Consider the following 18,422-nt stretch of genomic DNA (forward strand, 5'->3'; position numbering starts at 1 on the left):
TTTATCAGAGTTAGTAAACTAGCGGAATATAATTAAATCAAGTATAAGAGGGAGTCCAAATATACATTACAAAGATTTCAAGTGATTATCCAAAAACTTATACAAATCAATGTCTTAAGTTTTTAAGATACATAACAGTGTAAATTAAATATAAATGAAATAAGGAATAGAGATTCGCATCATCTAGCTCCTCCTATTCCATATGAATACTAGCATGCGCGTCATCTGCGTCTCATGCACAGTGTAGGGTTTGATAGCGTCAATGGCTATCCAGAGAGGTATAGCCCTCAAGATTTATCATATCATAAAGATAATTAAGCATAGTTATTAGGAACAGTGTATAACAAATATTACACAATGATTATCATGGAAATCAGATAAATTTATCATATACGCATTTATTAAATAAATCACACAAGATAATCTTATTTAAATGCATGGATGCATGCATATGCTCACAGACTTGGGGATGCACATCCAGTTGATAGAAAGTCGTCTAAGGAGAACTAGCTACTTGGAAAAGTACTCAAAGGTATGCCCAAGAAGAACTAGTCACCCGGAAAAGACTATGTAACGAGGTCGCCCAAGGAAAACTAGCCACCCGGAAAAGTACTCAAAGGTACACCCAAGGAGAACTAACTAATCGAAAAAGACCATTCAACGAGGTCGTCCAAGGAGAACTAGCCACCCAGAAAAGTACTCTAAGGCAAGCCCAAGGAGAACTAATCACCTAAAAAAAGACCATGCAATAAGGAGAATAATTATTAGGTCCCGATGCATCAAGATGTAATTAATGCCCTGATGTGCCGATCCCGTAGAAGTGGGCCATTGGTTTGGCGGTCCAGACTCCAGACATCGACCTGATGGCCCCAGTGAGTAGTCACTAGAGATCCAATCTTTGGCCTTTATTCCAGGCCGATTCTGTATTTTCTTTCAACTGTTAATTTGTCGTTTTTTCCATTCTGGAAGGTTTTCTAGGCATCCCACACCAACATGGGCCAGTCAAATGAATGGCCTGGATCGTGAAACCATCGGCCCAACTCATATAGAACAGGTGCATCAGAACTCTATTCACGTTTTGATGCGTCATGACCCGATAATTCTTTTGAATATGCTGCAGTCGACTTCCTAACTTCGGTCACGGTTTAAATTTCCTCTGCAAATAATTTCAAAAAAAAAAAAACTCTGGAGCAAGATTTAGTAACGAATGCCTCATATTGAACGTTCAGACAGAGGGCTGTTTATGTGGCACTCCTCTCCCCAGCTCATTCCAATTTTCTCTCCCCCTTTTTCACCGCTCTCCTTTCCCTTGAGGATGTGTGAATGACCGCTTGGAATTTCAGTAATTTGATGAAATACTCAAACAAGGTACTTGAGTAGGCACACACTTCAAGACAATACACGTGAGACCAATGCCTGCATGATTTCCAGCCTTGCTTATTTTTTAGCCAATGAGCAGGGTCCACATCTTAAACGACTTGAAAATTACACAATTTCAAGGGGTGCATGTGTTTTGCACCCGCACCATGCAATTTCTCACTAGCCGATCCATATAGTACCTGAAACTGCATGTTCTGTGCCTTCTCAGGGTGGAGGGACCACAAGGATCAACCATAAGCATCGCTTGCTGGTTAAGCAGAAGCTTCTCCATTTTGTGGATGCATTCCATCAGTATGTCATGGATAGGGTAAATGTAAACATTTCGCGTCTCAACTCTTTTTTATTTTTTTTAAATTTTTTGAAAGATTTTCACCTCTCAAATCATATCAAAAGTAGAATTGGAATTCTTTGTAGCTGAGCTGATCACAATAAAATAAGCAGGTGTTCCACAGTGCATGGCTTGAACTCTGCAAAGGTATGGCATCTGCAGGCTCTCTTGATGAAGTCATAGAAGTGCTCGAGGCCTACGTCTTGTCTATCCAACGGCAGTGCTTCGTGGCTCCTGATAAGTTGGTAATTGTCTTTTACTGCTAATAGGCATTTGGATTGTTTTGAGTTTTTGTTTCCATTGTTGATGTGATTGAAGTGCGAAAAGATGTAAAGTGACGTTTGTCGTCTATTTGCAGTGGGCATTGATTGCAAGCCGGATCAAGAGCATTCTTGGGTTGGCTCTTGATTTCTACTCCATACAGCAGACGCTGTGCAGTGGTGGTGCTGTTCCTGCTATCAAGACGAGATGTGAAATGGAAGTGGATCGGATCGAGAAACAGTTCGACGATTGCATCTCCTTTCTACTCAGAGTATTCATCTATCCCTTATCATCTTTCCTGTATTCGTTATCTGTTTCAGTGCATGCGGTACTCAATATGCATACAATCAATGCATACATATTTACACGCATTCATACAGAAATCAGATTCAGACCCATCTCTACCTACAACTGGTGTCCATGCCAATCTATCTGGACCATCCAATTGTGGGCTACCTCCTGGAAGGTCCTCCCTATCTAGTTAATGGCCTGTTTTTGGACGGTAAGGAGAGTTTATGGCAGAAGGTCCATGGATCAAATGGTTAGGATCATTCAGTCGGTGTGATCTTTGGCTTACGGGCCATCAATTGGATGGTCAAGAGGCAGGAGCTATGGTCATGTGTGACAATTGGACAGTGTTTACTGGCTCATATCACACCATTAGATAACTGGTTTTTATTGTGAATATATGTAGGTACTATCATTCAAGCTCAATGTGGGGCACTTCCCTCATTTGGCAGACTTGGTTACTAGAATCAACTACAATTATTTCTACATGTCTGATAATGGCAACTTGCTAACCATCCCCGGCTCAGATACAACTTCTAAGCTGGGAAAAGCCTTCCGTCAAGACCCGACTCATAAGGAATGCTTGGTATGTTAGTCGATGACTTGTGTTTTCTTCGGGATTCATATGGGATTTGGAAGGGGAACAACATGATGTATGACACAGTGGTGTTGCTGTGAGGAGGAAAATCATGTCTAAGATTGTTAGAAGGGTGCTAGCAAGACTAGAATTCAGCGGCCACTCATTTTCAATTTCAATGGAGATGTTGAAGGGGGGATTTTGGTCATCCTTGGCTCGTGTGGCTTGCCTTCTCTTGTTCCCTTTTCTTAGCTTTTGTAGCGCTGCAGCGAGAGAGAATGTCTCCTGCTTTGTGGCTTCTCTGTGTCTTTGTGTGTGTGTGTGTGTGTGTGTGTGTGTGTGTGTGTGTGTGTGTTTAAGAAATGGATAATTACAGCACACTCACAATGAACAGCACTACCCCACTAATCTCTTCTTTGATCATGAAAATGAATGGGTGGTCTGCTACAAAATCCAACTGACGTTGATGTGAACGGCTACAACTGTATATCACACGAGCAGCGGTGGAAGCAGCGGCTTCAGTCCCTTCCTCACTAACTGCAACAAATGACTAGTGGAATATCTCTGAGACAGTTCGTGATAGTCTACCATCTCTGTAAGCCCACCTTGTTCCGAGTAAGGTGAATATAACCCCAATTCCTTCATAATCCCTGAAGCTTTGAAACGAAATGAGATCTTGAACCGTGGGAGTTGAACCCTGCCGGGCTTCAACTTCCCAGAGCTTGATATGATGACCCAAGAAGCTGGAGTCGAAATCAAAATTCTTTATGAGATTTGGCAATCCGTCTCTAATGTGGGAGGATGAAATACACGGAGAATTGACTGTCGGTGCTTCCTTGTTGGTAAGGGAGTTTGAGGACTTTGACTGTTGGTGTTTCCTTCTTGGTAAGGGAGTTTGAGGACTTTGAATCCATCGACGCAGTGGAGGAAGTGCTTCTTCTTGTTGCTCATCATGAAGGCCACTCGGCCGATGCTTACATCGAGGAGGTAGAATGCACTGTCTTGGGTCTTTGACACATCAAATGCCGAACTCCAGGCACCTTTGAAGTAGATTGCATTTGCAAGAACAAGCATGGTAAAGCTATTAAGAGATTGAGATGGAAGAAGCTCTTTGATCAGGCTGTTTGTTGAGCTTTCAATCCATGAATTCACTTGGTGGGCTGCTTCATAAGCCTAGTGATCATGACCATCATCATCAACATCAATGAAAAGAATTGCATTGCTGTTGTAGAGAAGCACCAATGATCTTCCACAGATTAGGAGGCTTGCATTGATCCTCACCCTCTCCACTATTACTAGCATAGTGCATGCGCATTCAGAGTGCAGTTGGATTGTTGAAACATAATGCTCAGAGTTCTTCCACAAAGAAGAGTGAAATGGCTTCAAATTTTGAATCATGATTGAAAAAAATCATTTTTCATATGGAAAATGAGTATAAAACAATCATTTTTTCTACAGTTCTCTTAATCCATAGAAATCCAATACTTGAAGATCACAGCCTCTCCATCTTCAAACATTTTTTGTAATCTATTTTAAGGGACCAATTTGATTTTTTATTTTTTATTTTGGTTGAAAGGTGATGATATTTTATTAGAAAGAAAGCCAAAGAAGGAGATCTATTGCAAATTACATCATTGAAACCCAATACAAAGCGGAAAGATTACATTACACAAAAGCCACTAAACATGAGGCCTAACCCATTACATCCAACTGGGACCAATCTGATATTGCAAAACCAGAACTCAAAATTATCTTTCAACTCTTTAAAATTCACAATACAAATGTAAAAGTGTACCCCAAATGCTCTTGCCTACATTCAACTTTTCTGAACTAGGGCCATGTTTGGAAGTTCAATTGAATTGAATTGAATTGCATTTCCCACAAAATTTGAATCAAATATCACTTCGATCCAACTTGAATTGTAGTTGGTCTGATCATCATTTGAAATAAATGGCGTCACCCTGCTTTCATTGACTTACAAATCAATGACAAAAGAACAGTTCTTGAGCTTGCATATAGTGCTCGAATCTATATTTATTTCCAGCCTAACTATATATGGAAATGCTCCTAATGATCAGTTCAGAGATAATCAAGCGATCAATGAGGGATTTATCATGTTCCCGCTGAACAATATGGCCCCACTAACCTCTTCTCTGATCATGAACATGAATGGGTGATCCGCTACAAAGTCGATGGGCGTCATAGCCATACGCAACTCCTTCCGGGCTGCTGTCGCTGCAGCAGCTTCAGTCCCTTCCTCATTAACCTCCACGCAAGCCCTGTGGAAGATCTCGGAGACGCTGATCACATCATGATTCTGCACGTATTCCACCATCTCATCAAGCTCAGCTTGATCTGAGAAGGGTAAAACCAGTCCCATTTCCTTCATGATCTCCGACGCTTCGAACCCAAATGAGATCTTGAACCTCGGCACTCTAAACTCGTCGACTTTGACTTCATAGAGCATTGTATACCGATCGAAGAACTGGGGGTCCAAACTCAAATTTTGTACTAGATCTTGCAGCCCGTCCCTCTCATCGGGGAGGAAGAAATACATTGCAAACTGCCTCTTGTCTTGGCCTCTCTGGTAAGGGAGTTTAAGGACTTTGAATCCGTCGAACGAGCATACGAATTGCTTCATCTTGCTGGTCATGAAGTCTACTTGGACGCTATTTCCGTCGAGCAGGTAGAATTCCCTTTGAATAGTTTCTGATGCGTTGAACTTCTCGTTCCAAGCTCCTTTGAAGTAGAGTGCATTTGCAAGAACAAGTACGGTGGATTCATAAGTAGGCCCCGAAGGAAGAATCTCTGTGATAAGCCCATGAGTCACATTTTCGGCCCATGTGTTCACTTCCTTTATTGCTTCATCACCCTTCTTCAACATCATAATACTTATTCATTATCATCATCACAGACGGCACCAATTTTTATTTTTATTTTTTTTAAAACCAAGAATCATATATATCATTCTAAACAAAACTCACATTTCGGGTCTTCCGAGGAAAAAAGGACCTGGCGCCGATTTTCACACACTAGCAAACTGCCTTGGTTTTCTCAGTGTGCGAAAATTCTCTGTTACAAACACAGTTCTAAAACTCAGTGACTTGAGTTGAACTCAACCGAGTCAACTCGACTAGAAATCTAGCCTCGTCACTATGAAACTTGCTGAGTCTGACTCGGTCTGCTTGACTCATTGAGTTGGCTTGCCTAGTTGGTTGACTCGAGTCGAGACACTTTTTTTGAAGTGCTGATGATTGATTTGAACTCATGACCTCAACCAAGCTGGCTGGATATCAAGTTGAATTGGATTTTCAAGTTTTTAAACTACGGCACTGACCGTTGGTGTAAAATTCAGAAAACAGAAGATGGAAGATGAAAGCTGTTCATTCGACATGGATGGTGATCATGGATTGAACCAGTTAGGCATAATGAAGAAGCATGGCATATACCGAATGGTATTTTGGACCGTATATCATGCACCGATTGATATACTGCCATCAGAGATACCTCATGGGTAGGATGCATGTCATGGGGTCCACCATGGTCACAATTCACAAGTTTCTAACACCAGATTGTTCATCTACATTGCAAGAAATGATCCAGTATGTGTATCCAATCAGAGTAGATCAAAGATCAATCAGCCATTGGAAGTAGGTCTCACTTAATCCTTTCAACTTCTTAGAATTTGAGAAAGTGAAACTCACTTGCTCAACTGTTTGATTGTTAAAGCATAACAGACTACATTGTGAAAATTGTAACTTGTTTATTTCATTGAGAATAACAGAAATATAGAAAAGATGAAATAGATCTTAGCAGATACACATCTTTAACAAATAAGGAAATATTACAATGTAATACGATTACCTGATCTACTCTAACATTGATTGTACTCAGATATTTTGAAATTCTAGTAGTGTATTTGGCACTGCATCATCTTTGAGAAGCAGGATTCACAAGAGCAGTTAATAATGTGAAATCGAAAGGCAGTAAAACAGAAGTGAAAATTACGCACCTTCATTCGAAAATTGACCGCCCTTGCTTCTGCTTTGTAAATGGAATTTACAATATCTCTGAAGGCGGGTTTCAAAGAAAATGATTGCTCGATCCATACGCTATTAGCAAAGGATAGACGGGGTCCACCGATGCCAGCTCCTTCTGCGGATATGAGATGAACAAGTCGAGAAGAGAGTGAGTTGACTTCCTCAATGCTTTCAGATTTCAGGAACTGAAGCATCTGTTCTAATGTATGTCCTTTCGATCCAGCGGCGATCATGCTCAAGACAACATGGACAGATAGCGGAGAGAACACGAAATTCAACCCTTTTTTAATCTCCTTGAGTCCGACACGTTTTGCTATTTGCAGACAGAAATCAGTGTTGAGATTGCTGGCTGGCTGAGGAGAAGCCATTAGAGAAGTTTGAGCTATGAACAGAGGGTGAGGAGAAGCCATTGGAGAAGTTTGAGCTCTGTCCAGAGGCTTATTTTGGTAGAGAGATGAAATTTTCAGAAGCTGAATTACCAGCTAATAAGACAGATGGGAGTTGGCCGGCTTACATTTCCTAATGAATAGAGGAAGCCTTACAAACTGCCCTTGGCTTTGCCTGAAATTATCATAGCAGTTCTCTTATTGATCGGCCTATATGGGTGGGCCCACAGGATTTGATGGTATCTGCATGATCTGGGACCTTCGCACAAAGCTGAAGATGGACGGTCAACGTCCAACAGTCTGCCTAACCACTAAGGGAGTGGGGAGGATTTGATCACCAGCCTGATTATATGGTTCAGATGGCCCACGGACCGCAATCAATGGTTTAGATCATCTAAAGGCTGTCCTAATGGGCAATAGGTATTTTTCCTTCTTATTCTTTCTCGAGGATATGGGAGGAAAGAGAGATTACTTAAGGAAAAAATCATATGGGACCACATATTAGTGGTTGCTCACAAGTGGGCCCTACGGGTCCATATCCAACACTGTCAGCACTGACTGAGCAACCCCAACAATCCGAAAAACGCCTTGTAAATGATTGGATGGTTAGGATCATCTGAACAACAAAATCGTCGGTAGTGGTTCATCCAAGGTGGGGCCTGCAGGATGAATGGTGGGATTACATTGTGTAATATATGTCACCAATGACCACTATGAAATTCAGGTGATGTGATCGAAGTTTTAAGAGTGTTTGATACCCATTTTAGGATGTGGATGTATTGTAATTCACGCCGAATTTTAATTAACAATATCAGCATTGTTTCTATCTACGGCTTCAAAGCCAAATAAAAAGAATTTAAAATGCAAGCTGAGAAAAGGTTTGGTTTGCTGGTTCAGACCATTGATATGATGGACCCCACCATAGATTGGCTTCCCTGGATACTTCCCCAGATTGAAGGATCCTACTCTTTGATCAATGGCCTGCAAATGTGGGGTCGGGATTGTTGGACATAGGCCCGTGGGGCCCACTTGTGGGCAATCATTAGTGGGTGGGTCCCACAAGGTTTAGATGAGGAGATAAGGATAAGATGGGATAATCTCTGGTCTCATCCAAAACTCCCAATTGAGAGAATAATATTGTCTATCTAGCTTGTCCCTTAAACAATCTAAGCCATAGATTATAATTTGATGCCATTTATACTGTAGAATTAGAAGGGTGATTAGACCCATCTATTCTAGTAGTAGTTACGTGGATTGCTAGACCTGGACCATTCATCCTTGGCTTTGTGGAGGTCCCATATCATGTACACCGTCAGATCCTAGGGGCCCACTCTTCCGCATAGACTTTCAGCGCCATTAGGATATTCAAGGATTGCATTCAAGAGAGAGAAAGCCAAAGACGAAAGATCCAATAGTTCGAATCTCCTTCCGGTCTAGGAGATCCTGTCTAGATAACCTAAAAAAGGGACTGCCTCCAACTAGTGTCCATGCCAATCTATCCGGACTATCTAATTGGATGGACTCGAATTGCATGGTGTAGCACACAGCACTGGTGTCGGTAATGTGTGCTGCTGGAAAAGCTCTATATCCCCCACCATGACGTGTTTTGTTTACACCGTCCATCCATTTTACCTACTCCTTCTAGGGCATGAACTCAAAAATGAGGCAGATCCAAATCTAAGGTGGACCACACCATAGGTGTTTGGCTAAAATTTGGTCATTCGTGTGATGTGTACGTGCCAAGTATGCCAAAGCCAAATGCAGCTTGAATTGAACTGAGCATCTTGGAGCATGCCACTACCACCTAACCATTCAATCGCACCCTCTCTCATGTCATTACGTAAACTACGGCCTTTTGCATTAGCCATTGGATCTGATGATGTCAGGTCAGGTGTAAACAACATGAAATAGTGGTGAGTGAATGCCCATCATTAAAAACTTCCTACGGTCCACTGTGATGTTTGTTTGCCATCCAACCTATTAATTAGGTCGTGCAGACCTAGATGAAGGAAAAACACAAGCATCAACTTGATCCAAAACATTACATTGGGTTCTAGGAATAGTTTTTACTAGTGGGCATTCAATCACCACTGTTTCCTGTGGTGTGGTCCACCTGAGATTTCGATCTGCCTCATTTTTGAGCATACGCCCTAAAATGAGCTGGCAAAATGGACAGCGTGGATAAAAGACATACATCATGGCGGGTTCAATAAAGCTTTTCCAACAGCACACAGTAATGACCTTGGTGCTATGTGCTACACTGCAATTCAAGTCCATCGAATTGTGCCTTCCCTCATGGACTGTCCTTCCTGTCTGGTTAATGAGCTGATATTGGACAGTAAGGAGAGTTTATGAGTTTATGGTAGAAGGTCCACTGATCAAATGGCCAGGATCATCCAGTCAATGTGACTTTGGTTAGTGGCCCATCAATTGGATGGTCAGGAGCTACGGGCATGTGCACCAATTGAACAGTTTCCACTGGTTCATATCACACCATTAGATAACTAATTCTTCCTATCATTCAAGCTCAATGGGAGGCACTTCCTTCATGTAGCAGATTTGGTTATTAGGATCAACTAAAATTATTTCTACATGTCTGATAATGGCAACTTGCTAACCATCCCCAGCTAAGATACTGCAACTTCTAAGCTGGGAAAAACCTTCCTATCAAAGACCCACCTCATAAGAAATGCTTCGAATGTTAGTTGATTACTTGTGTTTCCTTCTACTCGCACCGTCTATAGCTCAAATGAACTTCACGTCCAGTTGGGTTAGTTCGATGTAAGAACTTGATTGAATCTTTGATTTACTGGAATCTCTCAACACATCCATTGAATTGATTTATCTGGTTTTAGTCGATCCCATCAGCTAACCGACTCGATGAGTCTCGTTGAGTTTGAAAGTGTGAATTTGTAATTGACTTGATTCAGAATCTCACTGAGTTGAGTTGAGACAGCTGAGTTTCAAGCCAGGTAAAACTATTGATTTCTTTGTAGAGGGATTCAATTCTCTACCAATACCATCTTTAAGTTAGTTATCAAACATTCATGACTTGGTATGTATCTATGAGATCTTAACCTTTCACCTATTGGGCCCTGAAATGGATGGAGCTTTCCCCAAAAATCACACCGGTCGGGTGATCCTGGCTACTGATCGGACTAATCTTGAAGATTACAAATGGGTGGATGGAAGAAAAACAGCCTAAATAGGTTCAAAGTTCAATGCACATCCTCCCATTGATTTCTAGATTATCCATGTAGGGGACAATAGATGGACAGTTCAGATCTCATACATGTAATTGTATATGCCTCATGTATGGACATTGTGTGCTTGATTGCTTTGCATAATACTGCCTGGCTGGATCCTCTACAACATTGTAGAATAAGCTTATTCTACAACTCTATTTTGTGGGGGCCGTAGATTGTTGTATGGAATCCAACTCATCTAGAAGGGTCACCCCACCAAGAAAGTGGAATGACCCAACCCTCGTGTGGGCTGTCTGCTATGGTGCGACCCACCTAATGATTGTATAGATGTGATTTTTTAGGGATATCATTATCATGGTGGGACTCACTGGATGTGCAGGTTGGATGGCATACACACATGGACCCACACAAACAGTTGAATGGCATTTACTTGTAGGTGAATAAGTTTAGGGCATGCAGATGGTGGATTTTTATTTTTATTTTTATTTTTCTCAACCAGAAATGCTACCAGAGGGACCAACCTTCCTGTAACCTAAGCCTCTGATCTGGTGGACCCCATCTTAGGATGGAAATGCCCCAATAGCTTTCCCATCTGATGCTCCCAGCCATCCAATAGAAATGGACAACTAGAAGCATTGTCCGCATGTATCGGGAGGCAAAATCAGACAGGGTAATGCTTTGATTTGATCAAACTGCTTGAATGGTTCACCAGTCCTTTTAAAGGTTGGATTGGCACTATCTTGACCCTTGTTTTCTTTGGGATTCTTTGGGGGATTTGGAAGAGGAACAACAAGATCTATGATTGAGTTGTTTTGCTTTGAGGAGGAAAATAATGTCTAAGATTGTTTGTAGGGTGCTAGTAAGACTAGAATTCAGTGGCTTCCTGTTGAAAATTTTTCAAATAAAATAAAGAAAATTTTGAAAAAAAAAAAAAAGAGGAGAAAAAAATCTGTGGTTTTAGTCTTTTGTGTAGTGATTGTTGTTTCTTTGTGAAAAAAGTAAGTCTCACATTGGATGGGAATGGAGAAAAGAATGTGTATGTATAAGAATCCACTCATATATCCTTCATGAATGTGCTAAGCTATATCCAAGTTCATATGTGCGCGCAAGCCCGACCAGATATCTACTAATGGCCAGCAGCCCATCATTGCCCGACTAGAAACGATCAGACATTGTTCATGCCTCACCCCAGCAGAGATTCAAAATCTTCTTCCTTCTGCAGATGCATTGATCATGTGTGAGGTTCCAGTTTTCTTTTATTTTCCATTCGAGGTTATTTCCCATACAATTTTTCAACACCTCTTACTTTACGGCTTCTTTTTTGTTTTTTGTTTTTTTGAATAAAATGGATAACTTCAGAAAGTTTTCATTTCATCATGCAAAAGATGCATCAACAAATCAAGAACTTATAAGAGGGGTTGAGCACATTCCCAATGAATAACACAACCCCACTAACCTCTTCTTTGATCATGAACATGAATGGGTGATCGGCTACAAAGTCCATCTGGTGTAGACGTGAACTGCTACAATTGTATGCCACAAGAGCGGCAGTGGCAGCAGCGGCTTCAGTCCCTTCCTCATTAACTCCAACAAATGACTTGTGGAATATCTTTGAGACGAAGAGTTCCTGATAGTCTACCATCTCTGTAAGCCCGCCTTGTTTTGAGAAAGGTGAATACAATCCCAATTCCTTTATAATCCCTGAAGCTTCCAACCCAAATGAGATCTTGAACCGTGGGAGCTGAACTCGGCCAGCTTCAACTTCCCAGAGCTTAAGATGATGACCCAAGAAGCCGGAGTTGAGATCAAAATTCTTTATGAGGTTTGGCAATCCGTATCTCTTGTGTGGGAGAATGAAATACATGGAGAATCGTCTGTCAGTGTTTCCATGTTGGTAAGGGAGTTTGAGGACTTTGAATCCGTCGAAAGAGTGGAGGAAGTGCTTCTTCTTGTTGCTTGCCATGAAGGCCGCTCGGCTGATGCTTCCATCGAGGAGGAAGAAATCTCTGTCTTGGGTCTTTGACCCATCAAACATCGTACTCCAGGCACCTTTGAAGTAGATTGCATTTGCAAGAACAAGCATGGTAGACCTATCAAGAGATCCAGATGGAAGAAGCTCTTTGATTAGGCCGTTTGTTGAGCTTTTGATCCATGAATTCACTTGGTGGGCCACTTTATCAGCCTAATAATCACAACCATCAACCTCAACATCAATGAAAAGAACTGCATTACTGTTGTAGAGAAGCATGAATGATCTTCTGCAGGTCAGGAAATTTGCCTTGATTATCAATGTTTGGGATGTGAACATGGTCTGGACCAACTGTCAGGTGGGCCTTTCTAGGGATGTGGCATCACCAAAAGTTTCTAATCCTAAGAAGGTTTTAACATCTGATCACTGATCGCGTAATGGATGACTGAAAATGGTCTGCGATGGTCCACATTGGAGTCTTTGATTTTTAGGCTATGACATGTCCATAGTGGGATCCAATGGATGAAAGGTCCTTATTCTTCTGAGTGGGTGAGATCTGAGATGTTTAGAAAATTGTCTTCTTGAATTATGTTATACGATTAGTGTAGTATACAAATCATGTAGCGGTGTTTTAAGGGTCAGCATACATTGTAATTTATGTTGTTGCCATGATCACATTGCGATGGGCCACACCTTGATCGTCACCATCTCCACCATTACTAGTATAGAGCATGTGCATTCGGAGAGCAGTTGGATCATTGAAATATGATAGTATGAGTTCTTCAGCGAAGATGAGAATAAAACACCTTCAAAAATTGAAACAGGGTTGAAAAAATGATTTTTCATATGAAAGGCAAGTTTAAAACAATCATTTTTTTTGAAAATTCTCTTAATCCACTGAAATCCAACTCCTCGAGTAAGTAATTGATATCCACAAGTTTGGAACAATCACAGCCTCTCCATCTTCGAACATTTTTTAATGCATTTTAAGGGAACAATCTGAATTTCTTTGTTTGTTTGTTTTTTTATGAAGGTAATGATATTTTATTCTAATTTAAAAATTAAAATTTAAAATAAAATAATAAAAAAAAAAAGGCAAAGTAGGAGATCTATGGTGAATTACAACATTGAAACCCAAGACAAAGGAAAAAGATTTCATTACAAAATAAAAAAAGCCTCTAAACATGAGGCCCACCCCATTACATCCAAACCAATTGCAAAACCAGAACTCAAAGTTATCTTTTAACTCTTTAAAATCCACAATCCAAATGAAAATGTGTACCTCAAATGCTCTTGCCTACATTCAACTTTTCTGAGCTAAGGCCATGTTCGGGCATTCAGTTGAATTGAATTGCATTTGCCCACGAAATTCAAATCAAATATCGCTTCGATCCAGCTTGAATTGCATGGAATTGCAGTTGGTCTGATCATCATTAGAAACACTTTGATTGACTTACAGATCAATGACAAAATCACAGTTCTTGAGATTGCGTATGGTGCTCGAATCTTTATTTATTTCCAGCCTCCTGATATATAGAAATGTTCCTAATGATCGGTTAGGATGCAACCAATGACGGATTTATCACGTTCCCGATGAACAATATGGCCCCACTAACCTCTTCTCTGATCATGAACATGAACGGGTGATCCGCTACAAAGTCGATGGGCCTCAAATCTATAGACAAACACGACTTCCTTAGCTGGCCTGCTGTCGCTGCAGTGGCTTCGGTCCCTTCCTCAGTAACCTCGATGCAAGCCTTGTGGAACACATTGGAGACGCAGATCACTTCATAATTCTGCACGTATTCTACCATCTCATCAAGCTCCCCTCGATCCGAGAAGGGTAAAACCAGTCCCATTTCCTTCATGATCTCCGATGCTTCAAACCCAAATGAGATCTTGAACCTCGGGACTCTAAACTCACGGACTTCGACTTCCCTGAGCCTTGTATACAGATCCAAGAACTTGGGGTCCAAGCTCAAATTTTGTACTAGATCTTTCAGCCCATTCCTCTCATCGGGGAGGAAGAAATACATTGCGAACTGCCTCTCGTCTTGGCCTCTCTGGTAAGGGAGTTTAAGGACTTTGAATCCGTCAAACAAGCATACAAATTGCTTCATCTTGCTGGTCATGAAGGCTACTTGGACACTATTTCCGTCAAGGAGGTAGAATTCCCTTTGAATGGTTTTTGATGCTTTGAACTTCTTGTTCCAAGCTCCCTTGAAGTAGAGTGCATTTGCAAGAACAAGTATGGTGGAATCATCAATAGACCCAGATGGAAGAAGCTCTGCGATAAGCCCACGGGTCGCCTCTTCAGCCCATGCGTTCACTTCCTTTCTCACTTCATCACCCTTCATCAACATCATAATACTCATTCATCATCAGTATCATCATGGATGGCACTAATTTTCACAAACTCTGTTTTCTCAGTGTGCGAAAATTCTTTGTTCTAACCATAGTTCTAAAACTTGGTGACTTGAGTTGAACTCAACTGAGCCAACTCAACTCAACTCAATTGGAAATCGATCCAAGTCACTATGAAACTTGCTGAGGAGTTTGACTTGATCTGCTTAACTCGTTGAGTCAGCTGCCTACTCGGTTGACTCAACAGGACCTGCCATAACTTGAACCGAGTCACTCAAATCAAGATTCAAATTAAAAAAAGTGTTGATGGTGTGATTCGAACTCATGGCCTCAACCAAGCTAGCTGGATATTGAGTCGGATTTTCAAGTTTTTCAAGGATGGTACTGACTGGTGGTGTAAAATTCAGAAAACAGAAGATGGAAGATGAATAGCTGTTCATTCGACATGGATGGTGATCATGGTCGAATTGTATTTTGGACCGCATATCATGCACCAATTGATATTGTGCCATCAGGGATGCCTCATGGGTAGGATGCATGTCATGGGATCCACCATGGTCACAAGTTTCTAATACGAGATTGTTCACCTACATTGCAAGAAATGATCCAGAATAAGAATTCTATCAGAATAAATCAAAGATCAATCGGCCATTAGAAGTGGGTCCCACTTAATCCTTTCACCTTCTTAGAATTCAAGGAAATGGGCCCCCTTTTCCCAGCTGTTTGATCATTAAATCATAAGAGACTAAATTGTGGAAACTGTAACTTATTTATTTCACTGAGGTTAAAAAAGATGGGATATCTGTTAAGATCTCATATACACATCTTTAACAAGTAAGGAAATATCTTAATCTATTCTAACATTGATTGTACTAAGATATTTTGAAATTCTAGTGGGGCATCTAGCACTGCATCATCATTGAGAAACATGATTCAGAAAGCAGTTGATCATGTGAAATGGAAAAGCAGTAAAACAGAAGTGAAAATTACGCACCTTCGTTTGAAAATCAACCGCCCTTGCTTCCGCTTTGTGAATGGAATTAACAATATCTCTGAAGGCGGGTTTCAAAGAAAATGATTGCTCGACCCATACGCTATTAGCAAAGGATAGATGGGGTCCACCGATGCCAGCTCCTTCGGCGGATATGAGATGAACAAGTCGAGAAGACAGCGAGTTGAGTTCCTCAATGCTTTCAGATTTCAGGAATTGAAGCATCTGTTCCAATGTATGTCCTTTCGAGCCAGCGGCGATCATGCTCAAGACGACATGGACAGATAGTGGAGAGAACACATAATTCAACCCTTTTTCAATCTCCTTGAGTCCGACACGTTTTGCAATTTGCAGACAGAAATCAGTGTTGAGATTGCTGGCTGGCTGAGGAGAAGCCATTAGAGAAGTTTGAGCTATGAACAGAGGCTGAGGAGAAGCCATGGGAGAAGTTTGAGCTCTGTCCAGAGGCTTATTTTGGTAGAGAGATGAAATTTTCAGAAGCTGAATTACCAGCTAATAAGACAGTTGGGAGTTGGCCGGCTTACAGTTCCTAATGAATAGGGGAAGCCTTACAAACTGCCCTTGGTTTTGCCTGAATTTATCATAGCAGTTCTCTTATTGATCGGCCTAGATGGGTGGGCCCGCGGGATTTGATGGTATCTACATGATCTTGGGACCTTCGCACAAAGCTGAAGATGGGCGGTCAACGTCCAATGGTCCGCCTAACCACCAAGGGAGTGGGGAGGATTTGATCACCAGTCTGATTATATGGTTAAGATGGCCCACGGACTACAATCAATGATTTTGATCATCTAAAGGCTGGACTAATTAGCAATAGGTATTTTTCCTTTTTATTCTTTTTGGATATTCTCCCCATTTAGATTAAGTTAGGAGGAATGTCTCCTATTTTATAATGGAAGGAATCAAGAGGATATGGTAGGAAAGAGAGATTACTTTAAGGAAAAAATCATATGGGACCCACACAATAGTGGTTGCTCACGAGTGGGCCCGACGGGTCCATATCCATTACCTGTCAGCACTGACTGGACGACCCCAATAATCTGATAAACACCTTGTAAATGATTGGATGGTTAGGATCATCCGAACAGCATGATCTTCGGGCAGTGGTTCATCCAAGGTGGGGCCTGCAGGATGAACGGTGGGATTACATTCTCTAATTTATGTCACCAATGACTGGTATGAAATTCAGGTGATGTGATCGAAGTTTTAAGAGTGTTTGATACCCATTTTAGGATGTGGATGTATTGTTATTCACGCCAAATGTTAATTAACAATATCAGCATTGTTTCTATCTACGGCTTCAAAGCCAAATAAAAAGAATTTAAAATGCAAGCTGAGCAAATGTTTGGTTTGCTGGTTCAGACCATTGACATGATGGGCCCCACCATAGATTGGCTTCCCTGGATACTTCCCTAGATTGAAGGATCCTACTCTTTGATCAATGGCCTGCAAATGTGGGGTTGGGTTTGTTGGACATAGACCTGTGGGGCCCACTTGTGGGCAATTATTAGTGGGTGGGTTCCACAAGGTTTAGATGAGGAGATAAGGATAAGACGAGATAATCTCTGATTTCATCCAAACTCCCAATTGAGATAATAATATTGTCCATCTAGCTTGTCTCTTAAACAATCTAAGCCATAAATCATAATTCGCAGCCATTTATACTATAGAATTAGAGGGGTGATTAGACCCATCTATTCTAGTAGTGGTTACGTAGACTGCTATACCTGGACCGTTCATCCTTGGCTTTGTGGAGGTCCCATATCGTGTAGACTGTCAGATCCTAAGGTCCCACTCTTCCGCATAGACTTTCAGTGCCATTTGGATATTCAAGGATTGCATTCAAGAGAGAAAGCCAAAGATGAAAGATCCAACAGTTCGAATCTCCTTCCGGTCTAGGAGATCCTGTCTAGATAACCTAAAAAAGGGATTGCCTCCAACTAGTGTCCATGCCAATCTATCTGGACTATCCCACTAGATGGACTCGGATTGCATGGTGTAGCATGTTAGACACCTCACATACCTTGTATATCTTGTTACCTTGTATATCTTGTTTCTATAGATAGGAGATACTGCGTTTACTTCTTTCCTTGTATAGATGGTTGTAATCTCTATATATTCAACCCCATTGGGTTGTCTCAAATACACAGAAAATCTTCTGCATCTCTCAGTTTTCATGGTATCAGAGCCAGGTTGATCCGAAACTGTCCCTGCGTCGTCTGTTCATCACCTCTGCTGCGTCTGGCAAGTGCCTCTGCTCATCCGACCGCCCCTGCGTCGTCCGGCCGCCCAAACCACACCGTCCGACCGTCCCTGCGGCATCGTCCGACCATCCCTGCTGCGTTCGGACATTATTCCTGCTCATCCGACCTCCCCTATGTCGTCCGGCTGTCCCTATTGTATCATCCTGCGACCCTTCTGCTTCAGATCTGCTCGTCCGACGCTGCTGCGTCGTCCGGTCGTCCCCACTCGCCTCTGCTCACCTCTGCGCCTCTGTCCCTGTGCTCCTCTGCTCATCCCTGCTCGTCCGACCAGCCCTTGCTTGTCCGGCAGCCCCTGCTCGGCCTCTGCTCGTCCAAATCCAGGTTCAGATCCAACGCACTCTGCTCGT

The 18,422-nt window shown here is 41.7% G+C and overlaps 5 protein-coding genes across 5 annotated transcripts in view; 1 reads left to right on the plus strand and 4 right to left on the minus strand.

Annotated features, from left to right (window-relative positions):
• Positions 1 to 1,012: 1,012 nt before the first annotated feature.
• Positions 1,013 to 3,023, plus strand: LOC131218654 (uncharacterized). The gene is made up of 4 exons (XM_058213326.1): positions 1,013 to 1,687; positions 1,822 to 1,953; positions 2,067 to 2,240; positions 2,664 to 3,023. The coding sequence occupies exons 1-4, from the start codon at positions 1,679 to 1,681 to the stop codon at positions 2,850 to 2,852; spliced, it is 504 nt and encodes a 167-aa protein (XP_058069309.1). The 5' UTR covers positions 1,013 to 1,678; the 3' UTR covers positions 2,853 to 3,023.
• Positions 3,024 to 3,323: 300 nt separating this feature from the next.
• On the minus strand, positions 3,324 to 3,908 carry LOC131219132 (serpin-ZXA-like). Its single transcript, XM_058214133.1, has 2 exons — positions 3,695 to 3,908; positions 3,324 to 3,577 (listed from the first exon to the last, which is right to left on the minus strand). Exons 1-2 carry the CDS (start codon positions 3,906 to 3,908, stop codon positions 3,324 to 3,326), a joined length of 468 nt encoding a protein of 155 aa, XP_058070116.1.
• Positions 3,909 to 4,752: 844 nt separating this feature from the next.
• Positions 4,753 to 7,630, minus strand: LOC131218660 (serpin-ZX-like). Its single transcript, XM_058213332.1, has 2 exons — positions 6,847 to 7,630; positions 4,753 to 5,706 (listed from the first exon to the last, which is right to left on the minus strand). The coding sequence occupies exons 1-2, from the start codon at positions 7,282 to 7,284 to the stop codon at positions 4,924 to 4,926; spliced, it is 1,221 nt and encodes a 406-aa protein (XP_058069315.1). The 5' UTR covers positions 7,285 to 7,630; the 3' UTR covers positions 4,753 to 4,923.
• A 3,690-nt stretch (positions 7,631 to 11,320) lies between these two features.
• Positions 11,321 to 18,422, minus strand: part of LOC131218661 (serpin-ZX-like) — a 29,254-nt gene continuing 22,152 nt past the window's right edge. The window contains exon 2 of the mRNA XM_058213334.1: positions 11,321 to 12,648. Within this exon, the coding sequence (XP_058069317.1) occupies positions 11,857 to 12,648 (792 nt within the window). The 3' untranslated portion in view covers positions 11,321 to 11,856. The remainder of the gene's footprint in view (positions 12,649 to 18,422) is intronic.
• On the minus strand, positions 13,932 to 17,665 carry LOC131218658 (serpin-ZX-like). Its single transcript, XM_058213329.1, has 2 exons — positions 15,794 to 17,665; positions 13,932 to 14,786 (listed from the first exon to the last, which is right to left on the minus strand). The coding sequence occupies exons 1-2, from the start codon at positions 16,229 to 16,231 to the stop codon at positions 13,992 to 13,994; spliced, it is 1,233 nt and encodes a 410-aa protein (XP_058069312.1). The 5' UTR covers positions 16,232 to 17,665; the 3' UTR covers positions 13,932 to 13,991.

The sequence above is a fragment of the Magnolia sinica genome, chromosome 11 (genome assembly GCF_029962835.1).
Source record: "Magnolia sinica isolate HGM2019 chromosome 11, MsV1, whole genome shotgun sequence".
Taxonomy (NCBI): domain Eukaryota; kingdom Viridiplantae; phylum Streptophyta; class Magnoliopsida; order Magnoliales; family Magnoliaceae; genus Magnolia; species Magnolia sinica.

Coding starts and splice junctions, on each gene's coding strand:
- LOC131218654 (XM_058213326.1), top strand. Junction 1,954..2,066: donor TCGTGGCTCCTGATAAGTTG/GTAATTGTCTTT, acceptor GTCTATTTGCAG/TGGGCATTGATTGCAAGCCG. Junction 2,241..2,663: donor GCATCTCCTTTCTACTCAGA/GTATTCATCTAT, acceptor GAATATATGTAG/GTACTATCATTCAAGCTCAA.
- LOC131219132 (XM_058214133.1), bottom strand. CDS start 3,908: ATGCTTGTTCTTGCAAATGCAATCTACTTCAAAGGTGCCTGGAGTTCG. Junction 3,578..3,694: donor AGGAAACACCAACAGTCAAA/GTCCTCAAACTC, acceptor TTTCGACTCCAG/CTTCTTGGGTCATCATATCA.
- LOC131218660 (XM_058213332.1), bottom strand. CDS start 7,284: ATGGCTTCTCCTCACCCTCTGTTCATAGCTCAAACTTCTCTAATGGCT. Junction 5,707..6,846: donor CGGTCAATTTTCGAATGAAG/GTGCGTAATTTT, acceptor ATGTTGAAGAAG/GGTGATGAAGCAATAAAGGA.
- LOC131218658 (XM_058213329.1), bottom strand. CDS start 16,231: ATGGCTTCTCCTCAGCCTCTGTTCATAGCTCAAACTTCTCTAATGGCT. Junction 14,787..15,793: donor CGGTTGATTTTCAAACGAAG/GTGCGTAATTTT, acceptor ATGTTGATGAAG/GGTGATGAAGTGAGAAAGGA.